The sequence below is a fragment of the Schistocerca piceifrons genome, chromosome 6 (assembly GCF_021461385.2).
Source record: "Schistocerca piceifrons isolate TAMUIC-IGC-003096 chromosome 6, iqSchPice1.1, whole genome shotgun sequence".
NCBI classification, from domain to species: domain Eukaryota; kingdom Metazoa; phylum Arthropoda; class Insecta; order Orthoptera; family Acrididae; genus Schistocerca; species Schistocerca piceifrons.
Window position 1 is genome coordinate 488,066,647 of NC_060143.1, and position 23,262 is coordinate 488,089,908.

The window sequence follows — 23,262 nt, forward strand, 5'->3', positions numbered from 1 at the left end:
ACACAAATAACAGCAGTAGATAGTGGTTGATAAATGAATAACCTTGCAAATGTTCAGTGAAAATACCAGATATTGACTCAGTGCCGTGCAATGCTGCCCGCATTGAAGCTGTTATAAACATTATCACTTTTCTAATTCTGGCACATCAATATTTTTCAGACTCTGATTGAAAAATGATTTCTTTAAACAAAACATTCATTGGGCTCAAACAAACACTACATCGAAGAGTATGAGATACTGATAAGGGGATGTCCTAAGACCAAATGCTTCAGTTTGAAAGTTGTATTCAAAATAAAGTTTCTTCTTCACAAAATCTGATATGAAACATTTTACATTACCTTCAAAATCAGTGAACTTCTCAACTGTTCCACAATTCTCACTTACTGTCGTAATTAAAAACACTTGGATTGGTACATGACAAAAAGTCTGACATCGTTTGACAAAATAGATTCAAAAATTTAACTCCTCTGTATCAGGATTACAAAACACACAAAATGTTACAAATTGGGTATATCTAATCAACCTATACATTAAATGTGATGGGAAACACTTGGTTCCTACTTTCAAGAGTCAGCACTGTAAAAATTAGCGAAAGCCACATTGAGTTGCTGCATCATTACCTTACATATTTGTTCTAGTTGCTTTACCTTTGAGTTACAGTATCATTCATCGCTTTATAAAAACTGTGTTATGGTGCGTCCATAGACCAACACTTAATTCACGCAGCTAGCCACTAGCTGTAAGTCTTACATCCTACCTATAACAGAGTGCAACGGCAACTGCTACTGAGCTCCGCGTGCCCCTTATTTACAATCGATTCTGCCACTCAGGCAACATCTTTGGTTCACTGGTGTCAAAAATACAATCTCTTCTACATATGACAATCGTTTCAGGTCATTTTTCAAGAATTATATTACAAAATCTGCCTCCACGTACAAGTGGATCCCTCACAGGCCTTGAAAATACATCAGTCTTCTGTATTGATTCATTGTCCCTCAAACACTCTAAAATGAACTACACAACTGCTGAATATTGCTGCACGTTGTGCTGTTAACAGAAATAAAGTGTTTCGATTTTAACAGAGTTATTTCCATTCCACATACCGATTATTACGAAAGTGTAGGCGCTCATGAGGTGGTTTTCCATCATTTCCACAGATAGCGCACCACCGCACTCTGTGCAGCTTATGTCAACCCATAATTATCATAATGTATATGGAATTTGAACTATGAGGAAATTTTACAATGACAGATACCGGGGTTTGACAAAAATATGGAAACATCACAAGAAATCAATGTTTGAAAATAAATTCAGATATTAGCCAAGCCTGCAGGTTGCGCTGTTAACGTCGTCAATACGTTGTAGGTGTCAGTCGTGATGAGAATAATGTTCTGTGTAGCTGTAAGTGCAGTATGTCGGAGCCAAGTAATTTGGAGCGTGAGCATATTGTTGGTGCTCCTATGATGAGGGCGTCCTTAACAATGGTAGCTGAAGTATCTGGTGTTCCACGAGACACCGTACCAAAGATTTGTATTGCGTACAGGGAAAGCGGAAAATGAACATCCAACAAGTCAAAAGGCGGAAGAAGGTGTATGTTGAGAGATCGTCATGGACGTTTACTGAAGAGGATTGTCAAGAAAAATAAGAAGACGACGACTGAAAATGTCACTGCAGATCTCGTGAAACGTGTCAGCATTAAAGCAACCAGAGCTGAGTTCCATAAGATGGGGAGCTGGAATCCCAAAACCACTTATTATAAATGCATACTCCCATGACAGGAAAACGTGGTACCGAAGTCATAGAAGCTGGACCATGGAGCAATGCAAGACGGTCATTTGGTCGGACGAATCTTGTTGCACTCTGTATGCAGCTTCCCTCCAAGTTCACATTCCAAGAGTGAAACCTAGCGGGGATTCGGTAATGTTTGGACAGCCATATCGTATTATTCCACGGCCCTATAGTTACCCTACAATGACATTCAGGGTGAGCACAAAGTCTTACCCTGATTATAAAAATTTATTACAGAATAACCATTTGACATTTGATGCCGTTACATAGGTTAGTGTTACTAGTTTTTTAAGACCACTTACGTTAGTAAACCTCAACATGTGCTCCACTGGTAGCTCGGAGAATGTCGAGGTAGTATTCCAGTTCCCGCCAGGTGTTTCGTCCATGTGTTCTGTCATAGTACCCACACCAGTTTGTATCCTAGTCTTCAATTCGTCGACGTCAGCAACTGGTGTCACGAATACTCTGTCCTTGATAGGGCCCCAGAAAAAAAGTCAAGGTGCGTCATGTCTGGAGAGTGGGATGGCCAGGTTGTTGGACCGTTCCTTCCAATAATCCACCGATCCCAGTGGGGATGTTAGCGGTAGTGGATTTTTCCGCGAAGAAAAACGGTCCAAAAACCTTGTTATGCATGAGGCCGCACCAAACATTTACTTTTCTGCTGTCTTACTGTAACTGTACAGTAGCATGTGGAGACTCTGAACCCCGTATACGGACATTATGCCCATTTACCATTCCACTGACATGAAAGGTGGATTAATCGGTAAAGCATATGCGATTTAAGTAATCGTTAGCGCCATCAGTCCTGTTGAGTTTCTCAGTTGCAAATTCAGCACGTGTCAGCAAATCATTCGGTTGCAAGGTCTGCACGATTTGCACTTTGTAAGCATGCAACCTAAGCCTTTCATGAAGAATCTTCACCACACTTGCTTGCGGTATTTGAAGTTCACGTGACGCTTAACGAGTTGGTTTAGACCAGGGCTTCACAACACACGTGCTCACGGAGCAAGCTGTGGGCAGCAAGGCGCGAGCACGGAGCAGCGCGAGCACGCTACCCCCACTACTGGATCAGAGCGGAGAGTGGAGAGAGTCACGGGGGGCACACAACAGCTGCCGCCAGTCAATGTAAATCCGCGGCCACCTGCAGGGAAATCACTCACGAATTATTACTGTGACAAATGAAACAAATAAAGGAGAATGTACACATGCCACATAATTTTATTAGCTTAGTGTACGCCTCTGCATTCGTATCAATTTGTGAACTGTTACACATAAAAAGGTGTCACTGAAGTGTGGGATTCTCGGTTATCTTGTACTTTTTGCCCTTTACAATTGCGTCTATATTTGGAGTAATTGTTATTGTGCATTTTAGGCACAGCGTGCAGTTTAAATTTCGAGCAGACAATGCGTTTCTCAGGTGCGTCTTGTTACATTTCATTGCAGAGAACAGTTGTTCACAAACATACGTGGAACCGAACATTGATATTATTGTAGCTGCCAGTTTGTGCAAACGAGGAAGTCTATCCAGAGGGAAGTGTCTGTAGAATTCCAAAATGTTTTTCTTGTTCTGAAATTTGTCTCTGTATTCTCTGTCACATTGCAGGTCAATAATTTCTAGTTGCAGCTCAGGACGAATGTTTTCAATATTCGCTGAATATGGAGAGGAGAACAGATCAAAACCACTGTCTAGTGCTGTCAGATCCTGAAAGCGTTGATCAAATTCTTCCTTAAGGGCAACTAAACTATGTGAATAACGTTCACAGTCTTTGTGAACATCTTGCATGGATGATAATTTAGGAAAATGAGCTAGATTTCCTGTTTCCAGCTGACTCACCCAAAGTGTCAATTTCATTTCAAAAGTCGTATTCGATCTATGAAATGAGTAATTAGTAGATCTTTACCTTGTAGTGAAATGTTCAAAGCATTGAGATGACTAGTTAAATCTGCTAAGAACGTGAGATCACATTTCCATGAAGGCTCTCTCAATTCAGGAACACATATGTTATTTATTTCCATTAACATATTTATCTCATCTAATAGGCAAAAAAATCGATTTAATAATTCGCCACGACTAAGCCAGCGGACCTCGCTGTACTAAGGCAGGCTACCATACTGGCTTTCTACATCCTCAAGAAAGCTTTTAAATTGCCTGTGTTGTAGATCATGCTTCCTTATATAATTGGTTGTACGAACAACACTCATCACATTTTTTAGAGTGATACTCTTTGCACACAAGTTTTCCTGGTGAATCACACAGTGAACGCCCCTTACTTCATTCGGCATGGTCAGTTTTTCCATTTTCTCCTCCAACAGCGCAACGAAACCTGATTTTTTCCCTGTCATCGCTGGTGCACCGTCTGTAGACACTGAAACTGAAGAATTCCACGACAACCCTATATTTTCAACGCTTTCTTCAACACTACTTAAAACATCACCTCCGGTTGTAGTGTTCTTCATGGCTACTACATCGAGGAGCTCCTCCCTCACCTGAAGATCTCTGTTAACACCTCTAATAAATATGGCAAGCTGCGCTATTCCAGTGATATCAACACTTTCGTCCAGAGCTAGAGAATACGCCATAAAATCTTTACAGATATCTGCAAGCTGGCTCTGGACGTCGTCTGCCATGTCCTCTATGCGACGCATAATGGTCATGTTAGATAATGGCACAATCCGAAATTGTTCAACTTGAGATGGACACAAATGTTCCGCTGCAACTACCAAACATTCTTTTATTAAATCGCCATCAGTGAAGGGGCGCAGGGATTTTGCTAAAAGCAAAGCAATTTTGTAACTAGCTCTGAGAGCTGCCTCAGTTGATTTTTCTTCGTCGTACAGATCTTCTTCGGATAGCTTCCTTTTAAGTTTAATAGCTTCCTGTGCACGATCTGGTCCATCACATTTTCCACTTCCGTAGTCTTTCGCGTGGTACGACATATAATGTCGCTGCAAATTGAATTTCCTCAAAGAATTCAGCGTTTTGTGACATACTAAACATTTTGCAACACCATCTTTTTCTGTAAACAGATACAATTCCTCCCAATGGGGGTTGAACTGCGAAAGCATGGTTGGGGTTACACAACGGCGACTTGACATGATTCTTAACCAGCAAAGTGACTGTTAGAGCTGATCGTAGTACTTTAAACGTTACACAGTCGACGCGAATTCAATAGGCACGCTGCGGCCCTATTCAAACGTGCGCGCTCATTTCCCCTCACTCCCCTCCCTCCCTACTCAACGAACTTGCAGCTGCTCGCGAGCACGTGCCTAAGCAGACGCGAGTACTCGCGCTCAAAACCGGCCGGTTGTTAAGCCCTGATTTAGACGGACTCCGTTCAAACGACTGCCGAACACGATCAACAGTTACATCACACACACGAGGCCTGCCACTTCGAGGACGATCTTCAAAACTGCCCATTTCATTAAACTTTGCATACCATCACTTTACTGATTTAACGTCAGGAGGGCTGCGTCCATAAGACGCCCGAAATTTACGCAGATCACTGATGGGCGATTGCGTTTCGTGAAACCAAAGCACACATTGTGCTTTCTCCTGGTTCGACGGCATTTCGCCAGCAACTAACGTGACCTAACAGAGCGCGTAAGTGTTGTGGAGCACTAGCGCCATCTATTGGTCACAGCAACTAGTAACACTAACCTATGTAACGGGATCAAATGTAACTTATTATGTCAAACGGTTATTCTGCTATAAATGTTTATAATCAAGGCAAGACTTTGTTCTCACCCTGTATTACTGCGAAAAATTATGTAACCATTTTCTTCTGATCAGGATCATCCCACAGTACAATGTTTGCTCCCGAAAGATGCTGTGTTCCAAGACGACTGGGCACTTGTTCACGCAACTCGCATTGTCCACAACTGCTTTTGTGAGCACGGGATGAACTGTTGCATCTCCCCTGGCCACCACAATAAGCATATCTCAATATTATTCATTGACCCTTTGTGGTACACTTCGCCACGCGGGATTAGCCGAGCGGTCTTAGGCGCTGCAGCCATGGACTGTGCGGCTGATCCCGGCGGAAGTTCGAGTCCTCCCTCTGGCATGGGTGTGTGTGTTTGTCCTTAAGATAATTTAAGTTAAGTAGTGTGTTAGCTTAGGGTCTGATGACCTTAGCAGTTAAGTCCCATAAGATTTCAAATACATTTGAACATTTGGTACACTTCGGGGAGAAGGGTTGGTGAGCGCTATACACCTGCATCGTTGTTACGTGAGCTTGCCACTATTTTGCGGAAATAATGGTATGAGAGTTCTTTGAATACTTTGCAGGATGCGTTTTTCCATTCCGAGAGGACTGCAAGCTATTTTGAACGTCAGCACCGTATTAGACATGGTAATGTGTTTGTGATGTTTCCGTATTTTTTCACTCGCAGCTTCAGTGTACATACATAAAATTATATCTGTATGAGGCCAGTAAAGTATCTGAAATTGTATCATTTCATATGTATAAGTACCTCCAAATGGATTTCAGGCAGGATCCCTCATTTACATTTGATGCTGAGGTGCCAGTCCAGAACATGGAGAGCCTCGACAGTTCTGTTCCTGCGTAAGGGGGAATTTAAATTAGACTGGGTCGACAGTGAGAATTTGGATCGAGCAGGGATCCATGCCAGAATAATCCGTGTAGTTGTGGTAGCCGCTGTGCGAAGGTAGCTTAGAAGCTAACGCACCTGCCTCGTAAGCAAGGGACCCGTGTTTGCTTCCCGCCCTTGGTACAAATTTTCACTCGCCGCTTCAGAATATACACATACACACATCCCTATCCGTCGCGCAGGTCGCCCAGTGTGGCATCGAATGTAATAAGACCTGCACCAAGGCGGTCGGACCTGCCCCGTAAGGGGCCTCCCGGCCAGCGATACCAAACGCTCAATTATTCTGAAGATTAGATGGGTAGATCACCCAACTAATGAAGAGGTGTTGAATAGGATTGGGGAGAAGAGAAGTTTGTGGCACAACTTGACTAGAAGAAGGGATCGGTTGGTAGGACATGTTCTGAGGCATCAAGGGATCACCAATTTAGTATTGGAGGGCAGCGTGGAGGGTAAAATATCGTAGAGGGAGACCAAGAGATGAATACACTAAGCAGATTCAGAAGGATGTAGGTTGCAGTAGTTACTGGGAGATGAAGTAGCTTGCACAGGATAGGGTAGCATGGAGAGCTGCATCAAACCAGTCTCAGGACTGAAGACCACAACAACAACAAAATACTACCACTTTTCTGTTTCCTGTAAGCGTGGGCTTCCGCGGCCGTCAACAAAAATTCTTCTGGGTTTAGAAAAGCATTGTCAACTATAAAATTCCGACGTTTCGGCGAATATTGCAAGAAGCCTTCCTCAGGGTGTATTCCTGTTTCTTCCGACACAGGTGTGCGAGGAGACCGAATATCGGTAAGCCTACTTATGGACTCTTTATGTCACATTAAGTACCGCCACCCTCTTTCCGGAAGGCGTTTGTGGGGTGAAGTGATGTATTCCTTGTTACTGTTTGTGTGTGATGTTGGATTGTGAACTGTAGACTCCTCGATTAATATTATTTGTCGTTCAGAAGCAACATACCACCTAGCTGCTGGCTCCACAGCGTATAGCTGTGTGTCTGCCATGTTCCAGAGCGACAGGCTCGCCGACTCCGCTTACAGTTGCGGCTGGCCAGACGCCGACCAGCGGTTCAAGAGGTCCCTCCGGGTGTTGATGACGCGCGCCGAGCAACCCCTCTGCATCAGAGTGGGCAAGCTCATCGAGCTCTCCAGGGCCACCTTCCAAGAGGTCAGTCACTATCTTTCACTAACACACAGTAGCAAACCATTCACTGTAAAGGATGTCAAATCAAACTTCTTTCAGTGGTCTAATTTCCACGCTATCTTCAGGCCACCTGACCGACGTGTAGGAATATAAAAACCTCAGTTCCGTTCAAAATAGGGGCCAGCATTCAAATACTGGTATCTGTAGATTAATGAGTCGGCAGATGATGGTTGAAGTTGTTGTGGTTGGCAGAAGAGCCAACACCTTGTTACTAGAGGAGGCCGAAAGGCACGCGTTTTAGCTCACGCAGGCTGGCGTGAGGTCTGGAGCAGGACAAGGAAATTAGAATTTAGAAAAACGGACGTAGCTGGTGGAATACTTAACTTTAATCCATTAATGATGAACGTCGCTCTTGACGGTACATGATTCACAATATCAATAGTAACTGAATATGGCGCCTTGCTAGGTCGTAGCAAATGACGCAGCTGAAGGCTATGCTAAACTATCGTTTCGGCAAATGAGAACGTAAGTAGGCAGTGAACCATCGGTAGAAAAGTCGGCTGTACAACTGGGGCGAGTGCTAGGAAGTCTCTCTAGACCTGCCGTGTGGCGGCGCTCGGTCTGCAATCACTGATAGTGGCGACACGCGGGACCGACGTATACTAACGGACTGCTGCCGATTTAAAGGCTACCACCTAGAAAGTGTGGTGTCTGGCGGTGACACCACAGAAATGATCGCTGAATCAGACAGAAATCTACAGATACCAGTATTTGAATGCTGGCCCTTGCTTTCACCGGAACCAAAGTTGGAATCTTCCTACAAGTCAGTCAGGGGCTTGAATATGGCGCAGTAAGTCACCGAAACTGGTAGACAAATAAAATAACAGTTTGGAAATTGGACGGCTGAAAGGTGTTTAACTTGTCATCCTGTACCGAACAGCCGCGTCCCGTAACCATCTCTGAAAAGATGGACATGCAGAGACTATTCTCTGCATAGATCACGACAGATTTAATCAGTGACTTTGGAACTCTGTCATTCGCTGAAGTGCTGGTTATTCCAAAACACTAAGAGCTCATATACTCACTTTACATTTATCCTCTTTTACTCTACTATATCCTGTAGCATCATTGGTGCAGCAGTATCCCTATGTCCTAAATTAGTTGTTGGATGTATCCATACTCTTTGTCTTCCTTCACAGTTTTTACCCTGTACAGCTACCTCTAGCACCTTGGAAGATTTTCTCTGATGTGTTAACGTATGTCCTCTCATCCTGTCCCTTCTTCTTGTCGGTGTTTTCCATATAATACTTTCCTCGCCTATTCTGCGGAAACCTGCTCATTCCTTATCTTAACAGTCCACTTAATTTTCAACATTCTTCTGTAGCACCAAATCTCAATTGCTTCGATTCTTTTCTGTCCCCATTTCCCGAAATTCCATGCTATTCTGCAATACAATTCTGTTCTCGAAACGTACATTCTCAGAAATTTCTTCCCCAAATTAAGGTCTATCTTTGATACCAGTAAACTTCTCTTGGCCAGGAATGCCGTTCGTGCTATGTTGCTGCCAAGGTAACAGAATTCTTTAACTGCATCAGTTTAATGACCCCCAATTCTGACATCAAGTGTCTCGCTGCTCTCATTTCCGCTACTTCTAATTACTTTCTTCTTTCTTCGATTTACTCTCAATCCGTATTTTGTACTCATTAAACTCTTCGTTCCATTCAGCACATCCTATAATACTTCTTCACTTTCACTGAGCGCAGCAGTGTCATCAGCGAATCTTAACACTGATATCCTTTCACCTTGAATTTTAATCCAGCTCTTGAACCTTTTTATTTCCGTCATCGCATCTTCGATATATGGATTCAACAGTATGGGAGAAAGACTACATTCCTGAGTCGCACCCTTTTTAAATCCCCGCACTTACGTGTTGGTCTTCCACTCTCAATGTTCCCTCTTGGTTCTTGCACATATTGTATATTATCCGTCTTTCCCTATAGCTTACCTTATTTTCCTCGTGATTTAGAACGTCTTGTCGAACGCTTTTTCCACGTCGACAAATCCTATGAACGTGTTTTGATTTTTCTTCAGTCTTGCTTCCGTTATCAACGCAATGTCTCTCTGCTGCCTTTACCTTTCCTAAAGCCAAACTGATCGTCATCTAGCAGATACTCACTTTTATTTTCCATTCTTCTTTATATTATTATTGTCAGCAGCTTGGGTGCATGGCTTGTTAAACTGATTTTGCGATAACTCTCGCAGTTGTCGGCTCTTGCAAACGTGTACATTGTGTGGATGATATTTCTCCGGAAGAAAGATGGTATTTGCCACAATCATTCATTCTACATACCAACGTGAATCAACGTTTTGTTGCCGCTGGTCACAATGATTTTAGAAATTCCAATGGAATGTTCTCTATCCCTTCTGCCTTATTTCGTTTTAAGTCTTCCAAAGCTCTTCTAAATCCTGGTCCTCCCTATCGACTCCTGCCTCTTCTTCCATCACGTCATCGGATGAGTCCTCCCCCTCATAGAAGCCCTCACTTTACCTACACTACAAATTCACAAAGAATATTCATAGTCCATAAAAGTTCGACCAGAGGTGTCAGTTTACCACCTTCGTGGAGCCTATCAGCCTATTACCCGCCTCGAAAGAGACTGGACATGTTTTTGCAGTGCCTTACACAGTCCTGTCAAGTGCAGATTTTTGCCCACAAGTCTTCTAACTTGTCTGAAATGGGCCGCCATGACTTGCTCTTCAGTATAGTCTCTTCATCTCTCAAATCCAAAATCCTCAAATATTTAGTCTAAACATTTCAGCGTGGTCTAGAGATGTCTTTGACTACTAATAAAAACGGCGTGGTTCCCCGGTTCGTGTGAAACCTCTGCTTAAATTCTAAAAAAAATGTCAACTGCAATGGCAGACGAAGACTTCCGGCATAAGGGGTCACCCTCGTTCGTTTTGTCAAAATGGGTGGAGGGATGGACTGAGTTTCAGGACAACCTCTTTCTTTTGATGTGGGAAGCTGACCTTAAGAGACGGAAGAATCTGCAATGATTAACGGACAAGGCAATGGAAACCTATACATTAAAGATGCATAAGGTATATCCATAAGACATATGGCCACTAACTGAAATAATGTCTTGATGATCTCTCCACTGGCAAAAGATTACGAATTAGTCCCCCTACTCAGATAATCGGAACGGGGCTACTAAGAGGGAGGTAGTTGTCAGAACAAGATTGAATATACAAGGATTCAGAATGCGTAATTTCATATGTTTGAACGTGGCACGGAAGCTAGAAAAAGCAAAAACTCAGTCTTGATATATGGTAACGGGGGGGGGGGGGGGGGGGGGGGTCAGTGAAGTGCAATGGAAAGATGAACAGACAGACAGGATGCTAGAATTAATTTCTTTTACTGCAGTATATAATCGCAAAAGGAAAGTTGTCCTCCACAACTCTCACAATCTATTTCATTCAATAGTGACCATCTTTATAACTGTTCACATCATGTCTTAAAATAATAAAGCCAGAGTGGCATCGTCAAGAAATGCATCCATCTAGGCATCGTCGAATGTGGCTAACGATACGTCTACTCAACAATATGCTTCTGCCAGCAGTGTGGCGTAGTACGTTCCATTATCGTTAATAGTACTCAAGGTCGCCTATTTCTTGATTATGCCATCGTGGTTTTATTATATTAAGATACATTGCATACAAACCTGAAGATAGTCACCACTGACCGGAATCGGTACTCTGAGGACAAAAAAGTATTTGCAATGGTAGACTGGAACGGAAAGGAATTCTACACCTCACGGAACACAGTTTTTATCCGCGATTATGTGGCAGCTTGTGATAACGATTTCTGGCCAGACGAACATCGTAACACAGAGATTACGAAATCAGATTTGGGATTGTAAGGAGTACCCAGTGACAAATTTAGACAGTGCTAACAATTTAGTAGTGATGAAGGGTACACCTAAGTCAAAAAGAATCGTCCGGAAAGATCAGTGTGGACGCAAGTGGAATACGGAAGTACTGAGGAATCGTGACACGTTTGTCAAGTTCGCTAAGTACGTAGTTACTGCGATAATGAATACCAGGCATGTAGTTCAGCTAATGAGAGATGGACATCTCTAAAATAGGCAATCACCTACGATGGATACAAAGACATTGATACGTGGAAAGAAACAAGCAAGAAACCTTAGGTCAAACGATCGACGAAAGATAGAAGTACTAATATTTTAAGGGAATTCCGGGAGCATGGGAAAGAAAAGGCGTTTTGAAATGAAAGGAATAAGAAGTGCGGCAAAGCAAAGACCAAATCCCTGCAGGAAAAGGGAGAAGATTTCGAAGAAGAAATGGTACATTGATAGACAAATTCGAAATGCAGAAATGTCCAGGCAACCTTTAGTGAAAAAACGAAGCGAGTCGACATTAAGAGTGCAATGCAAATTGCATTGCTACGAACACAAGAGAGAGATAGGAAGGCTGTAAAGAGTACATTGAAGGTCTCTGCCATGAGGATGGCTTGTCTTATGATGTCATAGAAAAAGAAAGGCAATCGATGTGTATGACACAGGGGATCCAGCATTACAGTTTAACAGAGCTTTCGAAGACCCAATAACCTGGAATTTCTAAGCTCACTGGATTAAGTGGCGACCGAGGTGGTGTGTTGAATGCACGAGACTGGAGACATACCTTGGGTCTTCTGGGAAAATAACATCCACACAGTAATAGAGATAGCACTGGCATACAAATGCGAGAACTTTCGCTCAATCAGATGAACTTCTGATGAATCCACGTTGCTGACAAGGATAATATGTACATTGATGATCTGTTAGATGACGATTATTTTGGCTTTTGGGAAGATAAAGCCAGCAGAGTCTCATTTCTGATATTGCGGTTCATAAACGATGGAAGACACGTTTATAGGATTCGGCAGCCTAGAAAAAGTGTTCGACAGTATAAAATGGCGCAAGATGTTCGAAATTATGAGAAAAGAAGGAGTTAACCATAGGAAAAGACGGGCAGTATAAAAAACCTGTATGAAACAAAAAAATGGAAGACAGGGAAAAGAATACTCGTAATAAGAGAGGTGTAAGGTAAGGATATTGTCTTTCGCCCCAAATGTTAAATACCTATGCATCGAAGAAGGAATAATTAAAGAAACGTACAAGAGTGGGACTGTAATTCACAGTGAAAGGATGTCAGTGCTAAGATTTTCTATGAGATTGCTGTCCTAAGTTAGAGGAAGAATTACAGGATCCGGTGAGTTGGATCAAACTCTTAACGAGTAGTGAGAATTGCGTAGAGAGTAACCCAAAGAAATCAGAGTAACAAAGAGTGGTAGAAGTGAGGTTAACGATGAACTTAACATCAAAACAGGTGATCAAGAATTAGACAAGGTTGAAGAATTTTGCTATTTTGGTAGCTACATAACACATGAAGTGAACCAAGGAGTATCACACGCAGACCTTAATGAAAGAGAATCGAAGCTTATGAGATGTAATGTTGAAAATTACTTGAACTGGTAAGATAAGAAACGTCACCTATTTTAGTGTAGTAGTCATGTGAAGCCTATTATGGTAGATGTAGTAAGTTTGTGCACTTGTTTTGAACCGTGTTTCTTAGATTTGCAGTTTTCTTGAAGATTTCTGCAGCACTCTCAAGTTGACTGAACAAACCATGAACATCAGTGCAGCTCTTCTTACAATCTCGTCCATCTTTTTCGTTAAAATTCCCCTTGACAAGGGTCCCAAGCAGACAAACAATACTCAAGAAATGTTCCAACTAACAGTTGCCCACCAACAGGTTTTGAATAGCCTATCTCCGAGTCGAGCCCCAGCAGTCTGGTTAGCGTTACCGACGTGGGATACGCAGTCTGGACGACTCAGTAAACAATATACAGGAAACGGATTTGGGTACACTTTCTTAGATATTATGCAGAAACACGTAATCTTTACCTAAAATTTCGTTTTCCGTAGTTTTCCTACAGTATCAATAATTGTAAAGTATGCAACAATGTCATGGGAAGAGCTAGTACAGAAGAAGAAGCCTCGAGTCAGTTTGTCAGGCGCGAGCGTGAAGAGTATCAGCTTTTTATCACAAATGTTCGTCTTTCTCTTAAGTTATAATTAACAATGGTTTGTTCTTTTATCTCTCTACAGCTGCTGAAGGGAACGTACCAACTGTTCAACTTGGTGTACCAGGTCCACACCAACTAGACAGGAATGCTCTGACACCATGGCTACCTCTCGATCGGTGGGTTACAACGACGGTTTGAAGATGGACGCAGCTGTATCACAAGGATCACGGTTTCTCAATGTGCTGGTTTAGAACAACAGAACATTCATCTTACTTGCACTTAACACTTACAGCCAGTGATAAATTTAAGTTCGTATTGTTAACCGTACACAAATTTTAACAAATTGTAATATTACTAATACGATACAGTAGCTATAACTTTCTCTCTCTAGTTCAGAAAGTAAATGCTTGTGTATTGTTTATTAATTTAAGCTCGGCATAAAATAATGCTGTATAGTGTGTAATAATATACATATTGACACCGCTAGGCTTGAGAACAAAGAATACTTTCATTCAGTCCACATTACCTTTTTTTCGCTGCGAAACATAAAAATCTGTTTGAATACTTTTTACAGAATGACAGAGACGGCAACTAAAATAAACAAAAAGCAGTCTTAACAATAATTTGTAACTAAATTCGTATTCACATTGTCAAGTCTGTGACAGAGTGTCACTCACTGGGTTAGCATCCTCTTCCATCCCGCCTCAGTAGGGGGCAGTCTCTTCTGCGAGTCATGCAACGTGTAGAATTACGTGAATTTTGGTGGTTGGTTTTGTATTGGTTTTCGCTGTAACAGTTCGTTCACTACCTTAGCGCCAGATTCTACAGCGGCAAGTTAAGTGTGGTATCTCTGGACTATGACAAAAATAAATTGACTATTGTATAATAAGGACGCAACTAGGCTTCAGTACCTACTAAGATGATAAGCAAGCTCTTCATGTCTACATCAGACCAGTGAATCAACTTCCGTGACCATATATAATCATCTGGAGGAACTTACCTGCTACGATGACGATTTCTTACCATGAGACACGGTACACAGTCGCAGACACGTAGTTTAAAGAAATTTGTTACAACGTTCTTACAAAAACATAAACATTTTAGAATTAATAAAATAAATAAATATCAGTCTGTCTACACATCTGATCCTAGATACACATTCATCTGCGCAAATGCGTTTCCTTAGGAACTTTACTGAGCCTCGGCTGTACGCAAGAACTCTCGTGGAGCACTTAGGACACGCCCTTCCTCTACCAGACTTGAGGCGAAAGGGAGGTCCTAACCAGAGGCGTCAGCCGGCTGGCGTCCGCATCACTGAACGATTTTTTACTTGAGCCAGTGGGCATTGGTTTAAATCAATGAGGATAGTTGAAAATTTGCGACGGACCGGGGTTCGAACTCGGCTCTCCTGTTTAACAGTCAGATGCACTGACCACTGCACCTGACCACTGCGCCGTCGGGACACAGTGGACATCGTCACTGCACGGACTACTGCAGCGCACCTCCCGTCAAATCCGAATTCTCAACTTATGCTACACACTACTTATGTGGTGCCCCTTCCCCATTATCCTCATTACTCGAGGCATTTCACCGACTCCCGTAAGAGTTCGAACGAGGTGTTCTTTTGCAAGGAAGTGATAGACCGGTCGTCCTCACTTTCATTATATACAGGGTGTTCGGAAATTCCCGTTACAAACTTCTAGGACTTGTAGAGAGTATTGACTGCATAACACTTTGAATAGGAACCCGTGTGCGGAAACGTACTGTTTACGTTCTACGACGGTTTCAGTTTAGATGGCTACTTCATCTATTTCTGCTTGAAGGATTGGATTATTAGGTAACAATTCTAAAGGAAACCATAACGAAACATCCATTTATCACTTAAGTACGTTTGTTTGTATTAACACTTAAACACTGCGTGTTTACATTAATGCAAAATAAAAAGAGCACCCAGAATTCTGTACGCAAGGAACAGTACTGATGCATTACAACAGCGGTTCGATGTGGCGACCGCCAACGTTCTTACAGACATTGTTCCTGCGAAGCATGTTCCGGTCCAGGACAAGAAACTCTGAGACTTTTCTCTTTCCCACAGTAGATGTGGGCACGTTACACATCTGAATTAAAACCATCGTAGAACCGAAACGGTACGTTTCCAGACATGGGTCCGTATTAAAAATGTTATTTACTCACTCTTCTCTACAAGTGCTTGAACGGGAATTTTCGAACACTTTGTGTATGTGATGTCTGTTCTTTTGGAAATGACCAGGAGAACCGACACAATTAAGTGGAGGCTGAAGAAATCACGCTCTAACTCCTACGGAAAAGGCAAATTTCCGCGAGTAATGAGCATAATGGTGAAAGGGTCACTAAGTTGTGTAGGGATAAATTGAGAATTTGTTTCTGACGAGAGGGATTAAGTCTACGCAGTTAGGGTTACCCTATGCAGTTCTGATGACAACTTGACAACTGTGTCCGGATAGCGCAAAAAGAGAGAGAGAGATAGAGAGAGAGAGAGAGAGAGAGAGAGAGTGAGAGAGAGAGAGAGAGACAGAAAGAAGAAAAGTTGGTGCAAGTCTACGCAGTTAGGGTTACCCTATGCAGTTCTGATGACGACAACTGTGTCCGGATAGCGCAAAAACAGAGAGAGAGAGAGAGAGAGAGAGAGAGAGAGAGAGAGAGAGAGAGAGAGACAGAGACAGAAAGAAGAAAAGTTGGTCTGTAGTCAGCACAACTACCTAGAAAGCAGCACACTCCCAATCTGGCACAAATTTTCAACTTTGCCCATCCATTGGTTTAAATTCATGCCCTCTGTCAGCTAATGTCATTAATTTCTTTGGTCTTGATTCATAACAGCTGTGGGATCAAAATTGTGTCTGTTCTCTCAGACATGTCCTAAGGATCAGACACCACACATACATATGCAATGAGTTGCTTCTGTTATGTTTTATTGTGATATCTAACGTTACTTATTCTCATAAACTGTGATACTGCAGCACATTAGGCAAGAACAGAACTACTATTGTAACATAGTTCATAAAATTAAACAGTCACATTAAAGCCAGTCCGTTGTCCCATCGCTATGGCAACATGTTGCTCACAGTGGTGGCGGTTTTACCCCATCTCAGGGTACAGGACCTGCACAATACTCTAACTTGAGAGGCATATTCGTTAGCCAGATGGAGGCGTAAACGGTAGGGGCGCAGCCGCTGCGCCTACTGACGTCACAGCCTCAGCGGTACGCCCGTTACGGATACGACGGCAGTACAGCGACCGACTCGAAAATAGGTACATCAGTGTCATCCCTCCGTCTTACAGTACTGCTACTTAGTGATAATTTCAAATTTTAGTAAAAACTTCGAAAAAATTTAGACAACTGTATTTTTAGTCTAGAATATGATGGAGTACTTTCCAAATGAAAAATCTCGCGTACTGCTACGCAATATACAGGGTGTCACAAAAAGGTACGGCCAAACTTTCAGGAAACATTCCTCACACACAAATAAAGAAAAGATGTTATGTGGACATGTGTCCGGAAACGCTTAATTTCCATGTTAGAGCTAATTTTAGTTTCGTCAGTACTTCCTCGATTCACCGCCAGTTGGCCCAATTGAAGGAAGGTAATGTTAACTTCGGTGCTTGTGTTGACATGCGACTCATTACTCTACAGTACTAGCATCAAGCACATCAGTACGTAGCATCAACAGGTTAGTGTTCATCACGAACGTGGTTTTCAGGCAGTGCAGTGTTTACAAATGCGGAGTTGGCAGATGCTCATTTGATGTATGGATTAGCACGGGGCAATAGCCGTGGCGCGGCACGTTTATATCGAGACAGATTTCCAGAACGAAGGTGTCCCGACAGGAAGACGTTCGAAGCAATTAATCGGCGTCTTAGGGAGCACAGAACATTCCAGCCTATGACTCGCGACTGGGGAAGACCTAGAACGACGAGGACACCTGCAATGGACGAGGCAATTCTTCGTGCAGTTGATGATAAACCTAATGTCAGCGTCAGAGAAGTTGCTGCTGTACAAGGTAACGTTGACCACATCACTGTATGGAGAGTGCTACGGGAGAACCAGTTGTTTCCGTACCATGTACAGCGTGTGCAGGCACTATCAGCAGCTGACTGGCCTGCACGAGTACACTTCTGCGAATGGTTCATCCAACAAGTGTCAATCCTCATTTCAGTGCAAATGTTCTCTTTACGGATGAGGTTTCATTCCAACGTGATCAAATTGTAAATTTTCGCAATCAACATGTGTGGGCTGACGAGAATCAGCACGCAGTTGTGCAATCACGCCATCAACACAGATTTTCTGTGAACGTTTCGGCAGGCATTGTTGGTGATGTCGTGATTGGGCCCCATGTTCTTCCACCTACGCTCAATGGAGCACGTTATCATCATTTCATACGGGATACTCTACCTGTGCTGCTAGAACATGTGCATTTACAAGTACGACACAACATGTGGTTCATGCACGATGGAGCTCCTGCACATTTCAGTCGAAGTGTTCGTACGCTTCTCAACAACAGATTCGGTGACCGATGTATTGGTAGAGGCAGACCAATTCCATGGCCTCCACGCTCTCCTGACCTCAACCCTCTTGACTTTCATTTATGGGGGCATTTGAAAGCTCTTGTCTACGCAACCCCGGTACCAAATGTAGAGACTCTTCGTGCTCGTATTGTGGACGGCTGTGATACAATACGCCATTCTCCAGGACTGCATCAGCGCTTCAGGGATTCCATGCGACGGAGGGTGGATGCATGTATCCTCGCTAACGGAGGACATTTTGAACAAAAAAGTGTTTGAAGTCACGCTGGTACGTTCTGTTGCTGTGTGTTTCCATTCCATGATTAATGTGATTTGAAAAGAAGTAATAAAATGAGCTCTAACATGGAAAGTAAGCGTTCCCGGACACATGTCCACATAACATATTTTCTTTCTTTGTGTGTGAGGAATGTTTCCTGAAAGCTTGGCCGTACCTTTTTGTAACACCCTGCATACAGGGTGTTCGGAAATTCCCGTTTCAGACTTGTAGGATTTGAAGAGGGTATTGACTACATAATATTTTGAATAGCAACCCGTGTGCGGAAACGTACTGTTTCCCTTCTACGACGGTTTCAATTTAGATGGCTACCTCATCCACTTCTGCTTGAGAGATTGGATTACTAGGTAACAATTCTAAAGGAAACAATACAGAAACGTCCATTTACCACTTAAGCACGTTTGTTTGTATTAACACATACATTGTGCCTATGAAGCATGTTCCGGTCCAGGACAAGCAACTTTGACACTTTTGTCTTTCCCTCAGCAGACGTGGACACATTATACATGTGAATTAAAACCATCATAGAACTGAAACGGCACGTTTCCAGACATGGGTTCGTATTCAAAATGTTATTTACTCACTCTTCTCTACAAGTCTTAGAAGAAAGAACGTGAATTTTCGAACACTTTGTGTATGTGGTGTCTGTTCTTTTGGACATGACCAGAAGAACAGACACAATTAAGGGGAGGCTGAGCAATAACGCTCTAACTCTTACGGAAAATACGAATTTCCGCGTGTGATGAGTATGATGGTGCAAGGGTCATTATGTTAGTTGTGTAGGGATAAACTGAGAATTTTTGTCTGACGAGAGGGGTTAGGTCTATGCAGTTAGGGTTAGCCTATGCAGTTCTGATGACAAGTGTCTGGATAGCGCAGAAAAAAAGAAGTGAGAGGAAAGAGAGAGAGAGAGAGGGAAGGAGAGAGAGAGAGAAGAAAAGTTGGTGCAGTAGTCAGCATAACTACCTAGAAAGCAGCAGACTCCCAATCTGGCACAAATTTTCAACTTTGCCCATCCATTGGTTTAAATTCATGCCGTCTGTCAGCTAACGTCATTAATTTCTTTGGTCTTGATTCATAACAGCTGTGGGATCAAAATTGTGTCTGTTCTCTCAGACATCTCCTAAGGATCAGACACCACGCATACATATGTAATGAGTAGCTTCTGCTATGTTTTATTGTGATCTATAACGTTACTTATTCTCATAAAATCTGGTACTGCAGCACATTAGGCAAGAACAGAACTGGTATTGTAACTTAGTTCATAAAATTAAAGAGTCACGTTAAAGCCAGCCCGTTGTCCCATCGCTATGGCAACATGTTGCCCACAGTGGTGGCGATTTTGCCCCATCTCACGGTACAGGACCTGCGCAATACTCTAACTTGAGAGGCATGTTCGTTAGCCAGATGGAGGCCTACACGGTAGGGGCGCAGCGCTGCACCTAATGACGTCACAGCCTCAGTGGTACGCCCTTTATGGATACGACTGCAGTACAGCGACCGTCTCGAAAATAGGTACATCAGTGTCATCTCTCTCCATCTTACAGCACTGTAGCTGTTGGCTATGGTCTGATGGACTGATAGGTATAGGTTGAGACGTTTTATTGAAACGTGGTTGGAATGTTGTAAGACAGGACTAACACCAGCTGCCACCCATCGTAGTGCATAGAATCACATACAGAGCATGATTACAGATACTTTGTCAGAGAGATTAACGGCCTCTAGAATCTCAAAAAAGTGGTTCAAATGGCTCTGAGCACTATGGGACTTAACTTCTGAGGTCATCAGTCCCCTAGAACTTAGAACTACTTAAACCTATCTAACCTAAGGACATCACACACATCCATGCCCGAGACAGGATTCGAACCTGCGACCGTAGCGGTCGCGCGGTTCCAGACTGTAGCGCCTAGAACCGCTCAGCCACTCCGGCCAGCCTTGAATCTAAATCAAAGTATATCTCCCTCTGGTGATATCCGTATTTACTGTTCATCTGAGCAGAATTTGTATAAATTATAACCAAACCGTGTTTTGAAATATCTGATGCACTGCTTGTAGACGCTACAAAGCCTTCGTCAGCTTTTTTCTCTGTTTGTCCAATATCTAGAGAATTTAGTGGCTTTGAATTTCGCTTTGCCAGGTACACTAAGTATTTGCACGAAGTACCAAAATTTTCTATGTCCTTTCACTCTCTAGGTGTGCATCTTCTTCGGTTAGAGTAGACATCAGGTTATACGCAGGGGCGTATTTCATGTGTAATTCCAGGCTGTCTCTTATTCAGAGGATTGTTTTTGTTGGGTTTGTTTAAGCTTGTATGTGATGTTCAGAATTCTCTAGGTTTGACGGACACGATTACCTGGAATTTTTAGTGGCGATAATAGCGAACAACGCAGAAAACAGTAATGTACTTGGATAGTAGAATTCCTTTTGGCATTCTAAGGATAATACTGCACATAGAACAAAATTTGGGGCTAATTTCGCTTCGGGGGCGACGTGTCCAATCAGGGCGCACCAGATGATTACAACAAGGATGAGGAAAGAAGTCAGCCACTTCCTTTTGACAGGGACCATCCGGGCATTCGGCTTAATCGGTTTGAGAGACGATGGAGAAACTAAATGTGGATGTCCAGACAAGGATTTGAACCAGACTCCTCCCGCAGGCGAGTCTAGCAGCTTAACCTCTGTGCCACCACGCTTGGAAAATGAGATTACAAACCAATATTGGAGAGTAATTTACATCCTAGTTAGTTCGGAAGCTTTATGGTGCCTTTGTTGTATCTAAAACCATATTTTTTAGATGCTCAAGAGTCTGCAGAAGAACTCAGTTGCGGTTATCAATTATGATCGCTCTAATTCCAAAAGCAGGGCTTATTAGGAAAAACAAGAGGACGAGAAAGTAATTTTTGTTTGCGACAGTCTTCTATAATTGTTTCGTGATTTTCTTGCAGCCCCAGATTTATTTGTATACTCAAACTGTCAACGACTACTCTATTGACACCGTCAGGAGTTAAGTGACGTACTAACAGGACGTGTGGTATTTTCGTATGTATTTGAAGGAGTTATGTTATGGAGACGTCATTAAATCATGGAACTTCCACACGATACCAGGGAATATATCAGTCTCTGTGACAGACGAACGTTAAGATCGATGCTGATTCCTTTAGATGGTAGATAACTCAGCTTCTTTTTCTGCAGCCTTTCAGCACAGATCTCTCGTTCCCATGCACCACAAAGTGTGCAGCCGCTGTCACAGGTAAGGTTTTTATTTCACATTCTGAACTCTCCAGTACCTGGACACACTTAATAAGATTTTCATTTCGTCAAACATCACCGTATGTTTGTTTGTGAGGATCTGTTTGCCAATAGTATAGCTGTCGAGATCCCTATATTTGCTACGGCGTCGGTACACTGTGCGCAGTTTTGAAATCGTAGAGGTACACTCATCAGTCTAACTGCCACCCCATTCACAAATAACTTCATACATTACGAAACCAGTGAGATCAAGGATGTCCTTTCACGAGCGCGGGATCTCCTTAATTTCCTTGTATAGTTGAAATCGTCTGAACACATTAACTGCCGAGGACTCTGCTATTTTACGCCGCAGGAAAAAAATTAGGGCACCCTTTTAGAGGTTTCCATCTCACGGTATATTGATGCAACAGTGCGTACGGAGTACATGAAATGATTACATTTACAGATCAATAGCACAAGCAGTTCTGCGGTACCAGAAACACCCATATTAGTACGCGTTGTAGCCTTCACGGCCAGCAGTGCAAGAACTAACTCTGGTTTCCAGTCGATCGTAAAAACGGCGAACAATGTACGCCTGCTAGACCTGTTCACGTAGTCCTGTAAGAGCTGCTGGTTGACGGGTCGCAGGAGTCATTTCTCGTCCCATCATACCCCACACGTGCTCTATCGGAGACAAGACCGGAGATCGTGCTCGCCGGTGAAGTTTCTACCCGTCTTGCAAGGGATGTTGAGTTTCACGGACAGTGTGTGGGCGAGTATTATCTTGTAGTTCAATACACCAACTTTCTGTAGGTAGAACGACAAAACAACGGGTCTGTTAACATTATGCAGCACCGAGCGCTGGTTAGCGTCCCATCCAGATGCAGCAAAGACGAACTGCAGTTATAACAAAGCCTCGGGTGGAGCCAGTGCATGTTGCACGAATGCAGTCTACGAGACGGCGCTTACCACGTCTACATTGCTTTCGCGAACGACCGTCACTTGCGTGCAGGCAGAATCTGCTTTCCAGAATGATATTTTCGCTCTACAGCGGAGTGTGCGCTGATATGAAACTTCCTGGCAGATTAAAACTGTGTGCCGCACCGAGACTCGAACTCGGGACCTTTGCCTTCCGCGGCCAAGTGCTCTACCAACTGAGCTACACAAGCACGAATCACGCCCTGTCCTCACTGCTTTACTTCCGCCAATACCTCGCCTTCTACCTTCAAAGCATTAGAGAAGCTCTCCTGCGAACCTTGCAGAACTAACACTCCTGAAACACAGGATATTGCGGAGACATGGCTTAGCCACAGTGACGACGGGGTGTGGGTCGTGCTTGGGCAGCTCAGTTGGTAGAGCACTTGCCCGCAAAAGGCAAAGGTCCCGAGTTCGAGTCTCGGTCTGGCACACAGTTTTAATCTGCCAGGAAGTTTCATATCAGCGCACACTCCGCTGCAGAGTGAAAATCTCATTCTGGAAACATCCCACAGGCTGTGGCTAAGCCATGTCTCCGCAATATCCTTTCTTTCAGGAGAGCTAGTTCTGCAAGGTTCGCAGAAGAGCTTCT

The 23,262-nt window shown here is 43.1% G+C and overlaps 1 protein-coding gene across 1 annotated transcript in view; it reads left to right on the forward strand.

Annotated features, from left to right (window-relative positions):
* LOC124803404 (odorant receptor coreceptor-like) overlaps window positions 1-13,953 on the forward strand; it is a 57,354-nt gene extending 43,401 nt beyond the window's left edge. Inside the window, exons 6-7 of the mRNA XM_047264588.1 lie at window positions 7,414-7,569; window positions 13,716-13,953. Of these exons, the coding sequence (XP_047120544.1) occupies window positions 7,414-7,569; window positions 13,716-13,772 (213 nt within the window). The 3' untranslated portion in view covers window positions 13,773-13,953. The remainder of the gene's footprint in view (window positions 1-7,413; window positions 7,570-13,715) is intronic.
* Window positions 13,954-23,262: the final 9,309 nt, after the last annotated feature.